Here is a 15,273-nt window from a genome sequence, read left to right as displayed (position 1 = left end):
TTTCTGAAGGATTACACCTGAAAATAAACAGGGCCTCATAAACCTAGTCAGCAGTTGAAAGAAATAAACTAAGAAGTAAAAGAGTTCCTTTCTTGGTAATTTTCTGTATAAATATGTTTTGTAAATCATTAAGCATACTATCTCAGAGAAATAGTTGAAATTGCAACATGAGGTTATAATGTAAAGGAAAGCAGCAAAAGTTTGCAGAGCAAATCCAATGCTCAGCTCAATTTAGTTTCAGGAAAGGGAGCCCAGTCCCATGTCTAATTTCCCATTTGCTAATAAAAGGGAGTGGGGGGCATTGATTAATTTATTAAAACATCATAATTTGAAAATGCATGAGATGAAACCTAATTTGGAGGAAGTTAGAAGATGCCAGATGGAACACCATGTATAATCTTTTCATGTATTGTCTCCAATCTAATTCATTTCATGCACACACACACACACAAAACAGTGTTATCCTATCATCACCAGAATACCTCATTAGCAAACCAACAATACTTAGGGTTTACTTAGACTGAACACCATGTAGAAAAGGTAGGCTTTATATGCACGTAAAAGATAAAGTGAAGGCAGTTTTGAAACATGAAATAAAAACACTTAAGAGGACAACACTCATTTTAGTAATCTTAATTAGAAAGAACAATTAATTATTTTTCCTTTCTTCCTTCCTCCCTTCTTCCCATAAATACATACTGAATACTTACACGTCCCAGGCAATTTCCAGAACTGAGTAAGTAACAGCAAACAAAACTGACAAGTTCTGTGCTCTCATAATGCTTACATTGTTCTGGGTAAACCCAATGATAAACAAGTACATACATAAGTTAATTTCAAATGGTAGTGCTATAAAGAAAATAAAACTGAAAAGTCATACTGTTATAGAATAGGCACAAATAAATAAGTACAGTTGGAAATAAGGAAAAATAAGGAAATAAGGAAATAAGATAGTGTTGGAGAGAGTACACACCCTTAAATAGAATGGTCAGAGGTCATTCTGAGTGTTGACATTTTAGCTAAGACTTGAATGATAAGAATGTGACTATCCTAGGGAAAAGCATTGTAGGCAGTTCAGTTCAGTTCAGTTGCTCAGTCGTGTCTGACTCTTTGCGACCTCATGAACCACAGCACGCCAGGCCTCCCTGTCCATCACCAACTCCCAGAGTCCACCCAAACCCATGTCCATTGAGTTGGTGATGCCATCCAACCATCTCATCCTCAGTCGTCCCCTTCTCCTCCTGCCCTCACTCTTTCCCAGCATCAGGGTCTTTTCAAATGAGTCAGGTCTTTGCATGGTAGGCAGATCAAACAACAAATGAAAAGACCTCAAGGAAAGAGAGAATAGCTGAAGGAGAAGGAAATGAGGCTCTCTGGTGTGTGATAAAAGAAGTAGTAGGAGATGAGATGAAAATTAAATGGTACCAGATCATTAGCCTTTAGTGGTCCTGTGAGAAGTTGGGTTTTATTCTCAACATAAGTGAAATTATTGGGTGATTTTAAGCAAAATAATGGTGTGGTCTGGTTTATATTTTAGCAGATAACTTTATTATGTGATACATGAATTTTAGAGGGAAGCAGTAAACCACAGAAACCATTTAGGAATCTATCATATAGTCCAGGAGAGAGAAGGGTAATTCAAATCAATTAAACCATTTCCTTTGAACAGAGTTTTTTGCTCATTATAAGCTTCCTATAATGCAAGGAGTTTTGTAGTGATCAGTGACTAAAAGAACTGCTCTGAGTTTGTAAGTATGGATCAGTGAATTAAAATGAAGGAAAAATCTATTTCTTCAAAGTCATATTGCTTTACGGCATTTCTAATGAAAAGGAACTACAAACAGAATGAATTCTGGAAGGACAAAAAATAGATAACTTACCATTTTTGGCTTTGCAGGATCTATTGTCTGGCTGCAATATGTAGCCTTCCACACAACTGCAAGCATAGGATCCATATGTATTTATGCAGGACTGGCTGCATGTACCATAAATAGCACATTCATCTTGATCTAAAAGGAAAATTGGCATCATTTCTAAGGAGATTTATTGTTGGGTACTTTTTTCCCCCTGAATAATATATATTTTTTCCCAAACTTTGGAAATAGGCTATTTTTTTTTTTTTAAAGAAAGAGCCAACTCCAACATATCTTTTCAAACCACAGAATCTGAACATAAAATTCATTATTATTTTAAGAGTTACAGGTAAGATCAAGCTTAAAATAAAGTCATTTACTTTAAAGGAGAATTTGTTTGCATTTTTGATGGCCAGGCTAAAAGTCCTTGGCTATTTGTGCAAAGGCATTACATGCACTTTGATGAATATTTGCTCAAGAGTTCTAGTGTTTATAAATCTGGCTTTTTCAGTATTTTAATAAAGAACTAGTCTGGAGACATAATTTTCAATGAACACATTAAATGAAAGTTCTGGGCCAAGATATGTAAACCACCTTCACTAAATCAAAAGAAGGAAACTTAAATATTCATCAAAAAGAAAAATTTTATCTTATTTTTTATTTTAATATCTATGGTCCTTCTCCTATTTCTTCATTCCTTCCACTCCCAATACTTTTTTCCTCCAGTACTTGTCTAAACCTCTATTAGCAGCAGGTACCTAATGATTGTTCACCAACCAGACAAATTAAAATAAAAAAAATCAGTTAAAAATTTAGACAAATGTGTATTCAGCCTGTCTTGTGTACCAAGCACTATTCTAATTCCTTAAGAAACTAAAACTGATAAAACATGGTTTCAACATCTAGGTGAAACAAGTCTAGTGAAATAAGAATCTCATTTCTATGCATTTCCTTATAATAAAGGTATTCTAGCTATGAAAGAAACAGAGAGAGGTAAATGAACCTGCTTGGAATTGAAGGGAGGATGTTAAGTGAAGGCTTCATACTGAGCTGAGATTAAAGGATGATTTAGATTTCCTCAGACTAAATAAAAATGGATCAGATGGAAAGAGGTATTGCAGTTAAAGAAAACAGCATGTGAAAAATCATTGGGATGACACAGTAGGGATTTCAAACAAGTGTAAGTAGTCAAGTGGAATAAGGGTAAATATAGGGAAATAGTAAGAGGTAAAATTGGGAAAACAGTCTGGGGATGAGATAATGAAGTTATTTGCATGCTGAAGTGCTATAACAGTATAGGCATTGGGGAAACATTAATTATAGGAGTTTTATGATCTACTTTGTATTTTAAAACTAAATAAAGTCATATGAAAAATGGATTAATGATTAGAGAAAGAATCCTGGAAAATTACCTATGTGCTAATTTCATATAACAAATTGTGTTTAGAAGTCATATTTTGAACTATAGTGGCAGTAACAATGGAGAAGTAGGAATAGACTCAAATGTTTTAAGAAATAAAAAAGATAACATGTGAAGACTAGATATGTTGATAAGTGAATGGTGGTTTAATTTATAAGAAATATAGATTTGAGGTGGCTCAGAGGTTAAAGGGTCTGCCTGCAATGCGGGAGACCTGGGTTCGATCCCTGGGTCAGGAAGATCCCATGGAGAAGGAAATGGCAACCCACTCCAGTATTCTTGCCTGGAGGATCACGGATGGAGGAGCCTGGTAGGCTACAGTCCATGGGGTTGCAAAGGGTCGGACAGGACTGAGTGACTTCACTTCACTTCACTTTAAGGGATACATGGTTTCGCTGGTTGCTCAGAGTAAAAAATCCACCTGCCAATGTAGGAGACTTAGGTCCAATCCCTGGGTCGGGAAGATCCCCTGGAGAAGGAAATGGCAACCCACTCCAGTATTCTCACTCGGAAAATTTCATGGACAGAGGAGCCTGGCAGGTTACTGTCCATGGGATCGCAAAGAGACAGACATTACTGAGCATGCACTCACACACTAGAGGATATCATGGGAGGAAATAGTAAATTTGATTTGGATGTGTTTAATTTGAGATGTCTGCAGAGTATCCTTGAGTAAATGTTAATAAGTAGTTGGAAATATGGGACCAGTAAATAATACAAGGTGAGGTTGGTCTTGGAGTTTCAGAGAATCAATAGCATATGGATAATAGATTTAAAAAAATAGCAGAGACTTGATCCCACAAAGAGAAAGGGTAAGTCAGAAAACAGATATAGAAAAATCCTGCAGGATACCAATATTAAAAAGGCAGGCAAGAAAGAGAAATCCATGAACCTCCTCTGAAGAGTGTTAAGTCGATTAAACTGCCTGGGTATAAGAAGAATATCTATCTTCTGAGTTATACAAAGTAGCTTCTGTTAATTATAATAAGGTCTTCTGAAATACTCTCAAATCTAAACTAATGAGGTAACTCAGGGTGGGACCATAGACAATCTCAGAATGGGACTGGTCATCAGAAAGACCAAACAAGGTATCAGAGGACAGAACTCTCAATCCCAAGCAAAGAAAGGAGTTTACTAAGGAAAAGCAAGAACATTCCTGAGTAGTCAAGGAACATTTAAGTTGAGAAACTAACCCTGATGTACTATAAAGCAATGAGCCTCTAGGATAAGAATACCTGGGCTCTGGAGATCTGCATTTTAGTTCCAAAGTACTTTACTAAAAAGAGGTGAAGACTTAAGTAAATCACTTAATTTTTCTGGGTCTCACTTTTGTCATTTTGTCATGAGAATTTTAAAATATATTCTCGGAGGATTTTTCTAATTTTAAGATTCTGTTTTTAAGGTAAAAGTTAAAATATTAAAGCAGAATTGTAAAGTAATGAGCAAAGCACCAATTTCTTTGGAAAATATTCTATATATAAGTGTTGCTGACAATCTAGATATTCTTCAGTTTTATATATAGATTCTGTATTCCATGTTTTCCTTATATAGATTTTATATACCATATAAAATAAGTTTTTATATTGTGGATACACATACACATGCATACTTAAATATATAAATATAATAGAATTCTATAGAATTGAGAAATAACCTAAAATAGTTCAATATGGCTGTGTAGAGTCATTTTGGGAACTAAATATTTGGTGTACAACATTCATGAAGGCAAAAATTAAAATATAAAAATATAAATATTTTATGTTAATTAGTACTCAGTTCAGTTTCCCAGTCATGTCCGACTCTTTGCGACCTCATGGACTGTAGCATCCCAGGCTTCCCTGTCCATCACCAACTCCCAGAGCTTGCTCAAACTCATGTCCACTGAGTCGGTGAAGCCATCCAACCATCTCATCCTCCACTGCCCCCTTCTCCTCCTGATTTCAGTCTTTCCCAGCATCAAGATCTTTTCTAATGCGTCAGTTCTTCATATCAGATGGCCAAAGTATTGAAGCTTCAGCTTCAGCATCAGTCCTTCCAATGCATATTCAGGATTGATTTCCTTATTTCATTATTATTGCTATTGGTCAAATATCAGTCACCGGTATTACTAATGCAAAAGTTGAAAGAACATTACATGACTACTATTAACATAAATTGGTTAATAACAGATTACTACACTGTAACTATGTAACAGGTATAAAATATTGAGATTAAAATAATTAAATTCAAAGTTTTAATGACTAAAACATACCCCATGTTGATATGTCCAATGTTTGATATTACTGCAATATGAATTGAAAATTTATATCATTGTATGAGGAATATAAAATATGGCACAAATGAACTTATCTAGAAAACTGAAACACACACACATAAAGAGTAAATTTATGGTTGCTAAAGGATAGGGGCAGAGGGAAACAGATGGAGCAGGAGTTTGGGCTTGGTAGATGCAAAGTATTACATTTAGAATGGATAAACAAAAAGGTCCTGCTATATAGCATAGGGAATTATGTTCAAGATCCTATGATAAACCATAATGGAAAAGAATATATAAAATAATCTATATACATGTATAACCAAGTCACTTTGCTGTATAGCAGAGATCTGTACAACATTGTTAATCAAGTATAACTCAAAAAAAAGAGAGAATTGACTTTATAAAGACTTATCTAATGTTTCTATATGTGGTTTTGAGGGAAGAGCCAACTTTTAACTCTCAAAATAAAAACAAAAGTGAACATAAATACTATGTGGAACACATGGTAAGTGTGCAAAGATATTTTATTAAATTTCAGAGATTTTACTAAATCTCTGTTAAAATAAAACTGAATAGAATAACATGTCATAGTTACCTTTACAACTTCTTCCATCTTCTTTTATTTCAAACCCATCCTCACAGTAGCACACTGTACTATTTCTGACCACCGCACATTTATGCTGACAATTCAACTGCTGGCAACTGGGCAACAGTTCTGTGGAGGAAAAACAAAGATATTTTGTCTTTATAACTATGCACACATGTATACTATTTAAATTAAATGTTAATATTTACACAGTACACACTGTAATAATAAAGTTTTGATAGATTTCCTAGAAAGTGTCTGTACTAGTTTACAAAACAAACAATATTGATTCCCCCTAAAATTTTCTGGATTGCATTTGTTTGAAGTACTGTCAATAAAATTTCAGATCAATCTGTTCAGCCTTTCACTTTCCCCCTTATTACATATGTTCAAAGTCACAAATCCTTTCAAATTCTGGTAAATTGAATTATTTCAAGAGAAAAAATGTCAACTCAGTGGTTGATTTCACCATTTATGCCTTTCTATCTGACATATCCATTGATTTTCTATCTTTTGTAGCCTTGTTTTGATTTAGTAATCCATGTATAACCTTCAGAGCAATCAATGTGAGTATATTCCATTTCAATAATTTATCTTTCATTGGTGGCAAAATATTAAACACTGGACATAATATATTTCATTATATCTAAACCTTTTCAGAACAAATACGTCATTGAAACCAAGGTTAACAAAACCTTAGAGCAAATTATGATTCAATATGATAAATGCATGAAACAGAGATGAACTGGCAGAGGCATGTTCACTGCACAAATAATTTCTAACATCAATAAGATTTGCTAAACTAGAAAATGTATATGGATAGAATTTATGACTGACTGTGATGTCTGAAAAAGGGATATTAATGGATTGTGGCAATTTCTTTTTTTTCTTTCCTGAATAGGGAGAAAAATAAGGTTTTAAAGTTAAATGATTCAAAATAAATATCTGCCACAGACTTAGCTGTTGTTTCAGAAATATTATAAATTTGGATACAAATACATGGAAACTCCAATGTGTAAAAGAATAGCTAGAACATTCAAACCTGGAAATTTGCCATTTTACTAAAAATTAATTATCTTGAGTATTATCTTAGCCCCATTGCTTTTCAACTTTTATACAACTATTTTATGCAGCATCACTTCTTAAAGATTTAAGGCTCCTTCTTAATGGTCACCTGCAAATGATGATCTTTTTTCCTATTTTCCTGAGAAAAAAGAAGCTATCAACAGAAAATTTCCACAGATTTATGCTTCACTTTGTCTTTCTTGCTTTTCAAATCTGGTTCAACCCATAATTAAAACTCCAACCACAATTCCTGTGCACAAATCCTTGCCCCTTTCACTTAATCAGGGATCAGTTCAGTTTTTCTCAACTTCTTCTCATAATCATTTTTTAAAATTTATATTAGATCAAACTAAACCTCCATCTATTTTTGTCAATTAAATTCACTGGAACATAACCACAGCCATTTGTTTACACATTGCCTATGGCTGCTTTTACAAACAGAGCTCAACTAGTTGCCTTAGTTGAGTCCTTGGCCTCCCAAATCTAAAATATTAATATTTGCTATATCCCTTTACAGAATGTTTTCTGACCTTTGTATTAACTCATTTCCAGTGTCAAACATAAATTTATTAAAAACAAAAAAAGCTTGATCTCACTTCCTCTACTAGTCACTGTTGCCCAATTTCTCTGTTCCACTTTATAACAAAAATTTACAAAATAATCCATACTCAGTGCCTCTCCTTCCTCTTTGTTTCGATCTTAAGCCCACTCCATCAAGATTTTATCTCCATTGCTCTAGAAAGTGCTCACACATAAGTCTTTGATGACCTTGATATTGATAAGTACAATGGCCTTTTCTCAATCCACAACTGACGACCTACGAGCGTAATTTCACACTGTTAACTACTCCTCCCTATACACAGTCATCACTTTGCTTCCAGGAAGCCTGGTTTTCCTATTTCACAGCCTCTTTTTTATAGTTCCACATTTTCTTCTCAACTTCTTAAGGCTGAAGTGCCCAGGGTAGAAACCTTGCTCCTTTTCTCTTGCCTAAAAGTATGCTACTAGTAAATTCATCAATTATCACAGCTTCCCTTCTAACTGGAATGTAACGCCAATCTCATAACTTGAAAGCTTTAACTTGTGCCCTCTTTTATTTCTGATTTTCACTATGATTACAACTGAGACTTCAAATCTATTTACCTTTGAGATGAAAGTAAAAGTGAAAGTTGCTCAGTTATATCCAACTCTTTGCAACCTCATGGACTTCATAGTCCATGGAATTCTCCAGGCCAGAATACTGGAGTGGGCATCCTTTCATTTCTCCAGGGGATCTTCCCAACCAGGGGTCAAACCCAGGTCTCCCGCATTGCAGGCAGATTCTTTATCAGCTGAGACACAAGGGAAGCTATATTCTTTTGAGATACCTGGAACAATTTCTGCTTCCTTTATATAAATTCAACCAATACATGAAGCAATTGCATCTGATCTGTAGGTTTGAAATTGGGGTAAATGCTAATTATATGCTAATATAAACAATATTTACATAATGTGCAAAGACCAGTCATTTGGTCTGCAAAATGTTATTAATAAAAATACAGAATAAATGTGTTGTGCTTAGCTGCTTAGAATATAGGAAATGGAGGTAGGCATCTGGAAAAATGGGTTGTGAAAGAAGTGAAATTTAAACTAAAATTTAAAAGATGAATTCAGTAGACAAAATTATCAGGATGTACTCCAGATAAAGTAGACAATATGAGAATCTGTTCTTTTTTTTAAATAAAAGCATATGAGATAAATATAATGATAAATAAGCCTGTATGGCTAAAACATAGTATTTGATGTGTTAGGGAATGGGACTGGAACCATTATTATTATTAGCAGTATAGAACTAGATTAATTTTTCAATTAAGTAGAATTTTCTGTTTCAATAGTGGTAGGCAGCAATAGTTGAGGCAGAAGTGATATTACCCTAACTTGTATTGTTTGAAAGTAGAATGATGAATAAAAGATCCAGTGAAGAAAGAAAAGCTATCTAAAAGGCTAGAAATTGGGAGTATGAATGTTTAGATAAATGGATGGCCAAAAACTTGGTGAAGGCATAATAACACTGAGTTAATAGAACTAATAAAGTGAATTAAGAATAACAGAAGGACTGGAAGTTAAGGAGAAATACCAAGTTTGCTTTTGACTGTTTGGTTTAAAATGTTGACAAAAAATATTCTAGGGGAGACTTGAGAATTTGAGTCTGAGAAGAAAAGTCTGAAGTAGAAATAGAAAGTTGGAAGTCACAGCTATAATTGGTAATTGAAGTCCAAAGAGAAAATAGTCGTACCTTTAAAAAAAGAATATTTATGATATAAATCAAACCTAGAGAATTTTTACATGTGAAAGGCAAATTTTTACATGTCAAAGAAGAAATGTGAGAATTAAATAAACATATAGATGAAGGAACTAGAAAGCTTCATAAAACCTAAAGAAGAACAGTCCAGGGAAGTAGAGCAATAAACATTAATTTTTTGAGACATATACTTGGAGATATATGCAGAATACATCATGAAATGCTGGTTGGATGAAGCACAATCTGGAATCAAGATTGCTGGGAGAAATATCAGTTACCTCAGATATGCAGATGACACCACCCTTATGGCAGAAAACAAAGAATTAAAGAGCCTCTTGAAAGTGAAAGAGAAGAGTGAAAAAGTTGGCTTAAAGCTCAACATTCAGAAAAACTAAGATCATGGCATCTGGTCCCATCATGTCATGGCAAATAGATGGAGAAACAGTCAAAACAGTGACAGACTTTATCTTCTTGGGCTCCAAAATCACTGCAGATGGCGATTGCAGCCACGAAATTAAAAGACGCTTCCTCCTTGAAAGAAATGTTATGACAAAACTAGACAACATATTAAAAAGCAGAGACATTACTTTGCCAATAAAGGTCCATCTAGTCCAAACTAATTTTTTCCAGTAGTCATGTATGGATGTGAGAGTTGGACTATGAAGAAAGCTGAGTGCCAAAGAATTGATGCTTTTGAACTGTGGTGTTGGATAAGACTCTTGAGCATCCCTTGGACTGCAAGGAGATTATACCAGTCAATCCTAAAGGAAATCAGTCCTGAATATTCATTGGAAGGACTGATGCTGAAGCTGAAACTCCTATGCTTTGGCCACTTGATGCAAAAAACTGACTCATTTGAAAAGACCCTGATGCTGGGAAAGATAGAAGGTGGGAAGAGCAGGGAACGACAGAAGATGTTGGATGGCATCACCAACTCGATGGACGTGAGTTTGAGTAAGCTCTGGGAGTTGGTGATGGACTGGGAAGCCTGGCATGCTTCAGTCCATGGGGTCACAAAGAGCTGGACATGACTGAGTGACTGAACTGAACTGAACTTAGATAAAGTCTGAAAATTGCACTGGGTTTCCTAATATGATCAACTAAGGCCTTTAAAATGGGTTTCAGTGGAGCAGAGGGGACAGAGATACATGAAGTAAGGGGTTGAGACAAAAAGAGGGAAAGTTTCTCATAGAAAATACCAGTATTTTATAGGACAAAGAGCATGAAGGTAAGGGTATGACCTAATTTATTTAATCTGTACCTGAGGACAGGCACATTAAATCTTTGCTTTAAATACATTGTTTTCCATGTAACCCTTTAGCTCAACTCTTTCTTTACCATGTTTCATTCCAAAGTAAAACATCGATAGACTATTATTTCCATCTTTCTGTTCTCTCCAATCTTGAAACCCCTAGAGTATGAAGAGGACAATACATGCTACAAGGTTACTAACATGATGGCAGTGATGGGGAGAACTGAGAAGAAATAAGAGAAAATGGGTTAAAATGCTCATGAAAGATCAAACCTCACACATGATTTTGAGTATTAGGTGGGAGTCTGATGGTTAAAAATAGCGGAGACAAGGGCAGCTTAGCTTTTTGTTTATTGAAATTTTCCTGCATGAGAACTTCTGTATGTATAGAATGATGATAGGGAAACAATTAAGCAGTGTTTTATATCAGATGAAATGGTAAATATTGACTATTCTAACAGATTGTGAAGAACTATGAAGAGCTAACAATATGAAAAACTAAAATTTAATATTTGGCTTGGCTCTGTGAAAACAATACTAATTATTGTAATGCTATCTATTTGAACTGCTTACCATTTATGCTTAATTACATTCAACACTGTAATGATTATGTACATAATTAAAAGTGCATCAGATTAATTTTGTTAGAAAGCTTATTTGAGCAGAACAGAAATTTTGTGCTTGGATCATCAATCTTCATAAAGTGCTTCAAATGAAGCATAATCATTGGTTCATGAAAGATTATCATTGGTTTGAATCTTAGACTCAAGTAGAAAGATCAGTAGTATCTAAAGGAATGAAACATGCAAATCAGAACACAGATACAGAAACATGGTATCTTATCTGTATTCCTTAGTGCTATCATACAAGAAAAGTATCTTTTTAATTAAATGAGAGGGGCTACTATATAGAAATTCAATCTAATGCAAATAATGAGGACTTCCTAACAAGGACACACAATATTCTGTGACTTAAAGAAATGTTTTTGGCTTTTTTTTTTTTTTCAAAATTGTATAGGATAATATTATAAAATGTGAGTATAGTTTATGTATAAAATACAACTTAACAGTTGACAATCAGTAGATAGCCTTGAGTATATAAGCATCTAAGTCATTATTATTTTTTAATTGGAGTATAATTACTTCATAATGCTGTGTTAGTTTCTGCTGTAAATGAGGTGAATTAGCTACATGTATACAATTATCCACTTCCTCTTGAGCCTGCCTCCATTCCCCTCATCCTACCCATCTAGGTCATCACAGAGCACTAAGTTGAACTCCCTCTGCTCTATAGCAGCTTCCTGCTATCTATTTTACACATAGTACTATATATATATCAATGCTACTATTATTCTTTAACTTAAAAATAGATTCAAGAAATAGACTTCTGAATTTGTATTACTAAAAAAGGTAAGAGGAATATAGAAGGATAGACAATTTATACTAAATCTCATATCTCTTTTACTACTCTTTTTCTTTTTTTCCTCTGTGTGGTATTATATCACATACACAGCTTTGGACTCTAGAGCCAAAGGACTGAAGCTCTAAACTTGGTTTAATTAATTTCAGGCTATGCTAGTATGGCAAATATGGTGCCTTAGGAGGCGATAAGTGGTAAAGAATCCACCTGCTAATGCAGGAGATGCAAGAGATGAGAGTTCAATCCCTGGGTCAGGAGAGGAAATGGCAACCCACTCTAGTGTTCTTGCCTGAGAAATCCCATGGACAGACAAGGCTGGTGGGCTACTTGGAGTCACATAGAGTCAGACACAACTGAGCAATAGAGCACACAATGTGGCAAATAATACCTAATGTTCACCGATCCTGTTTCTCTCCTTCTGGACAAATAAAAAGATGAGATTTCCTAGTTGACTTGTTGTCACGTTGGAACCATATATCTGGATTCTAGATGATGCAACATGTACAAAATTAGTTTGTGCCACTTCCTAACCTGGCCCCTAAACGATTTTGACAATCTTCTACTGTCTCTTGACTTGTCTACCCTATTGATGCAGGGAATCCAGCAGATAACTGGTAGGACCCTGGAATGGCAGAGATCCAAAACTTAAAACAGTACACATGGGAAACATCTATGGATAAACCATTTGGATTGTGGTGTCAGTGAAAATTTGGATTTTTGTTGCATTAAATGTCTGAGTTAGCAGGGTTGCTACATAATACAATGATAATGGGCAAATGACATAAGCTCTCTATACCTGTTTCTTATCTTTAATATGGGAAAATAATAGAAACTACCTCATAGGGTGTTGTGAAGCTTAAATGAGGACAATTCTTAAAATATGGCTGCCTCATAGGAACTCTTTAAATGATCATTATTATCTTTATTATCATTTTACCACTCAAGCATAATCATCTATTCAGTACAACAGAATACCTGTCATCAAAATTCTTGTCATAATTTCTATGTTCTTCAAGGAATTTGGAACAGTGTTTCATTTTACAATAGACAGATTTTTCTCTTTTGCTCTTTTATTTTTGGGTGTCACATAAAATAGTACTAGTTTTGCCCCTAAATCACTTCTGTATCTTTTGGTATCTTCTGGAGATCTTTTTTCCTTCTTATTTTGTTTTTTTGGAAATTCTCCTGAAATCGTTCCCTGAATGAAAAGTCACCAACTCACAGAGAAACACTGCAGAAAACAAAAATTTTTCTATACTGCCTAATTGTTTTCTCTAAAATATGAAATATTATTCTATGAAACAATGTATATCCACATCTAATTTGCTATGTAAGCATCAACCAATCAACAATCCAGACATGCAATTTTCACCAAATACTTATGCTAGTCTGCACAGTCTATTTTTGAGCTTTTTAACATCACTGAGACTTAGATCACATTTCCACAAATGTGCACAGGTTTATGATTTTGGAAACCCATACAAATACATTTTGCTAACCTGTCTCAGAGTAAAAGCATCAGTAGAGAAGGGTTATTAGAAGTTGGTAAGCAGATGTCAGCAAGTTATTACTTTTAGAGATTTCTCCCCTCATTTGTTTTGTTTATGTAAATACCTATAAACCAGAGAACCACTATGTCCAATCCTGTATGTATAGCCACCATGTCATCAATGGATTATGCTGACTGCCTTTATGAACTATAATCAAACAATTCACATTGACCATGCATTGGACTTGGTCAGATAGTTAGAACAGAGCTGGGTTCATGTGCTTCTAGGTTATATGTTCCTTCCTGAGAAAAAAAAGGCAACTTCTATAAGCTCTTTGAAGATATAAAAATTATAGGCAATTTTTCAACATATAAGACATCTGAGATATTATTTTATAAAATGGGGTAAAATTTCATTCTCAATTTTAATAATCAAGTTTCTTCTAGAGTTTAGTTTATACAGAAATGCATTTTAGCCCACAATGATAATCATAGTAATGAGAAATAATTTCTTTTCCCATGTAGTACCTTTATAAAATCAATATTTCACTCACTTTTGTACTTGGAAATTGAAAAGCTGACCTAGCTACTTATCATACCAGACAATCCCTCTTGTCAGCATTACTAATGCCTGCCATACATAGAATGGTGATAATTTGTGTCATATATTTCAACCTCTAACCCATTTCCTTACTCTGGGAAAATGCAATTTGAGCTGGCTTACTATTGTCACCTTGCTTATTTAACTTATATGCAGAGTACATCATGGGAAACGCTGGGCTGGAAGAAGCAGAAGCTATAATCAAGATTGCCAGGAGAAATACCAATAACCTGCAGATGACACCACCCTTATGGCAGAAAGTGAAGAGGAACTAAAAAGCCTCTTGATGAAAGTGAAAGAGGAGAGTGAAAAAGTTGGCTTAAAGCTCAACATTCAGAAAACTAAGATCATGGCATCTGGTCCCATCAATTCATGGGAAATAGATGGGGAAACAGTGGAAACAGTGTCAGACTTTATTTTTTTGGGCTCCAAAATCACCGCAGATTGTGATTGCAGCCATGAAATTAAAAGACACTTAACTCCTTGGAAGGAAAGTTATGATCAACCTAGATAGCATATTAAATAGCAGAGACATTACTTTGCCAACAAATGTCTGTCTAGTCAAGGCTATGGTTTTTCCAGTGGTCATGTATGGATGTGAGAATTGGACTGTGAAGAAAGCTGAGTGCTGAAAACTTGATGCTTTTGAACTATGGTGTTGGAGAAGACCAAGAGTGTTGGGGCTCTTGAGAGTCCCTTGGACTGCAAGGCGATCTAACCAGTCCATCCTGAAGGAGGTCAGTCCTGGGTGTTCATTGGAAGGACTGATGCTGAAGCTGACACTCCAATACTTTGGCCAGCTCATGTGAAGAGTTGACTCATTGTAAAAGACCCTGATGCTGGGAGGGATTGGGGGCAGGAGAAGAAGGGGACGATAGAGGATGAGATGGCTGGATGACATCACTGACTCGATGGACATGAGTTTGAGTAAACCCCAGGAGTTGGTGATGGATAAGGAGGCCTGGTGTGCTGCGATTCATGGGGTCGCAAAGAGTCAGACACAGACTGAGTGACTGAACTGAACTGAACTGAACTGAACTTAATAGAGAT

At 35.0% G+C, this 15,273-nt stretch overlaps 1 protein-coding gene across 1 annotated transcript in view; it reads right to left on the bottom strand.

The window, feature by feature from the left end:
- LRP1B (LDL receptor related protein 1B) overlaps positions 1–15,273 on the bottom strand; it is a 2,064,747-nt gene that overhangs the window by 1,135,436 nt on the left and 914,038 nt on the right. The window contains 2 exon segments of the mRNA XM_070476260.1: positions 1,881–2,009; positions 6,126–6,245. Of these exon segments, the coding sequence (XP_070332361.1) occupies positions 1,881–2,009; positions 6,126–6,245 (249 nt within the window).

This window comes from Odocoileus virginianus, chromosome 13 (assembly GCF_023699985.2).
Source record: "Odocoileus virginianus isolate 20LAN1187 ecotype Illinois chromosome 13, Ovbor_1.2, whole genome shotgun sequence".
NCBI lineage: Eukaryota > Metazoa > Chordata > Mammalia > Artiodactyla > Cervidae > Odocoileus > Odocoileus virginianus.
Note: the sequence above shows the minus strand (reverse complement) of the source record. Positions and strands in the feature narration are given on the sequence as shown.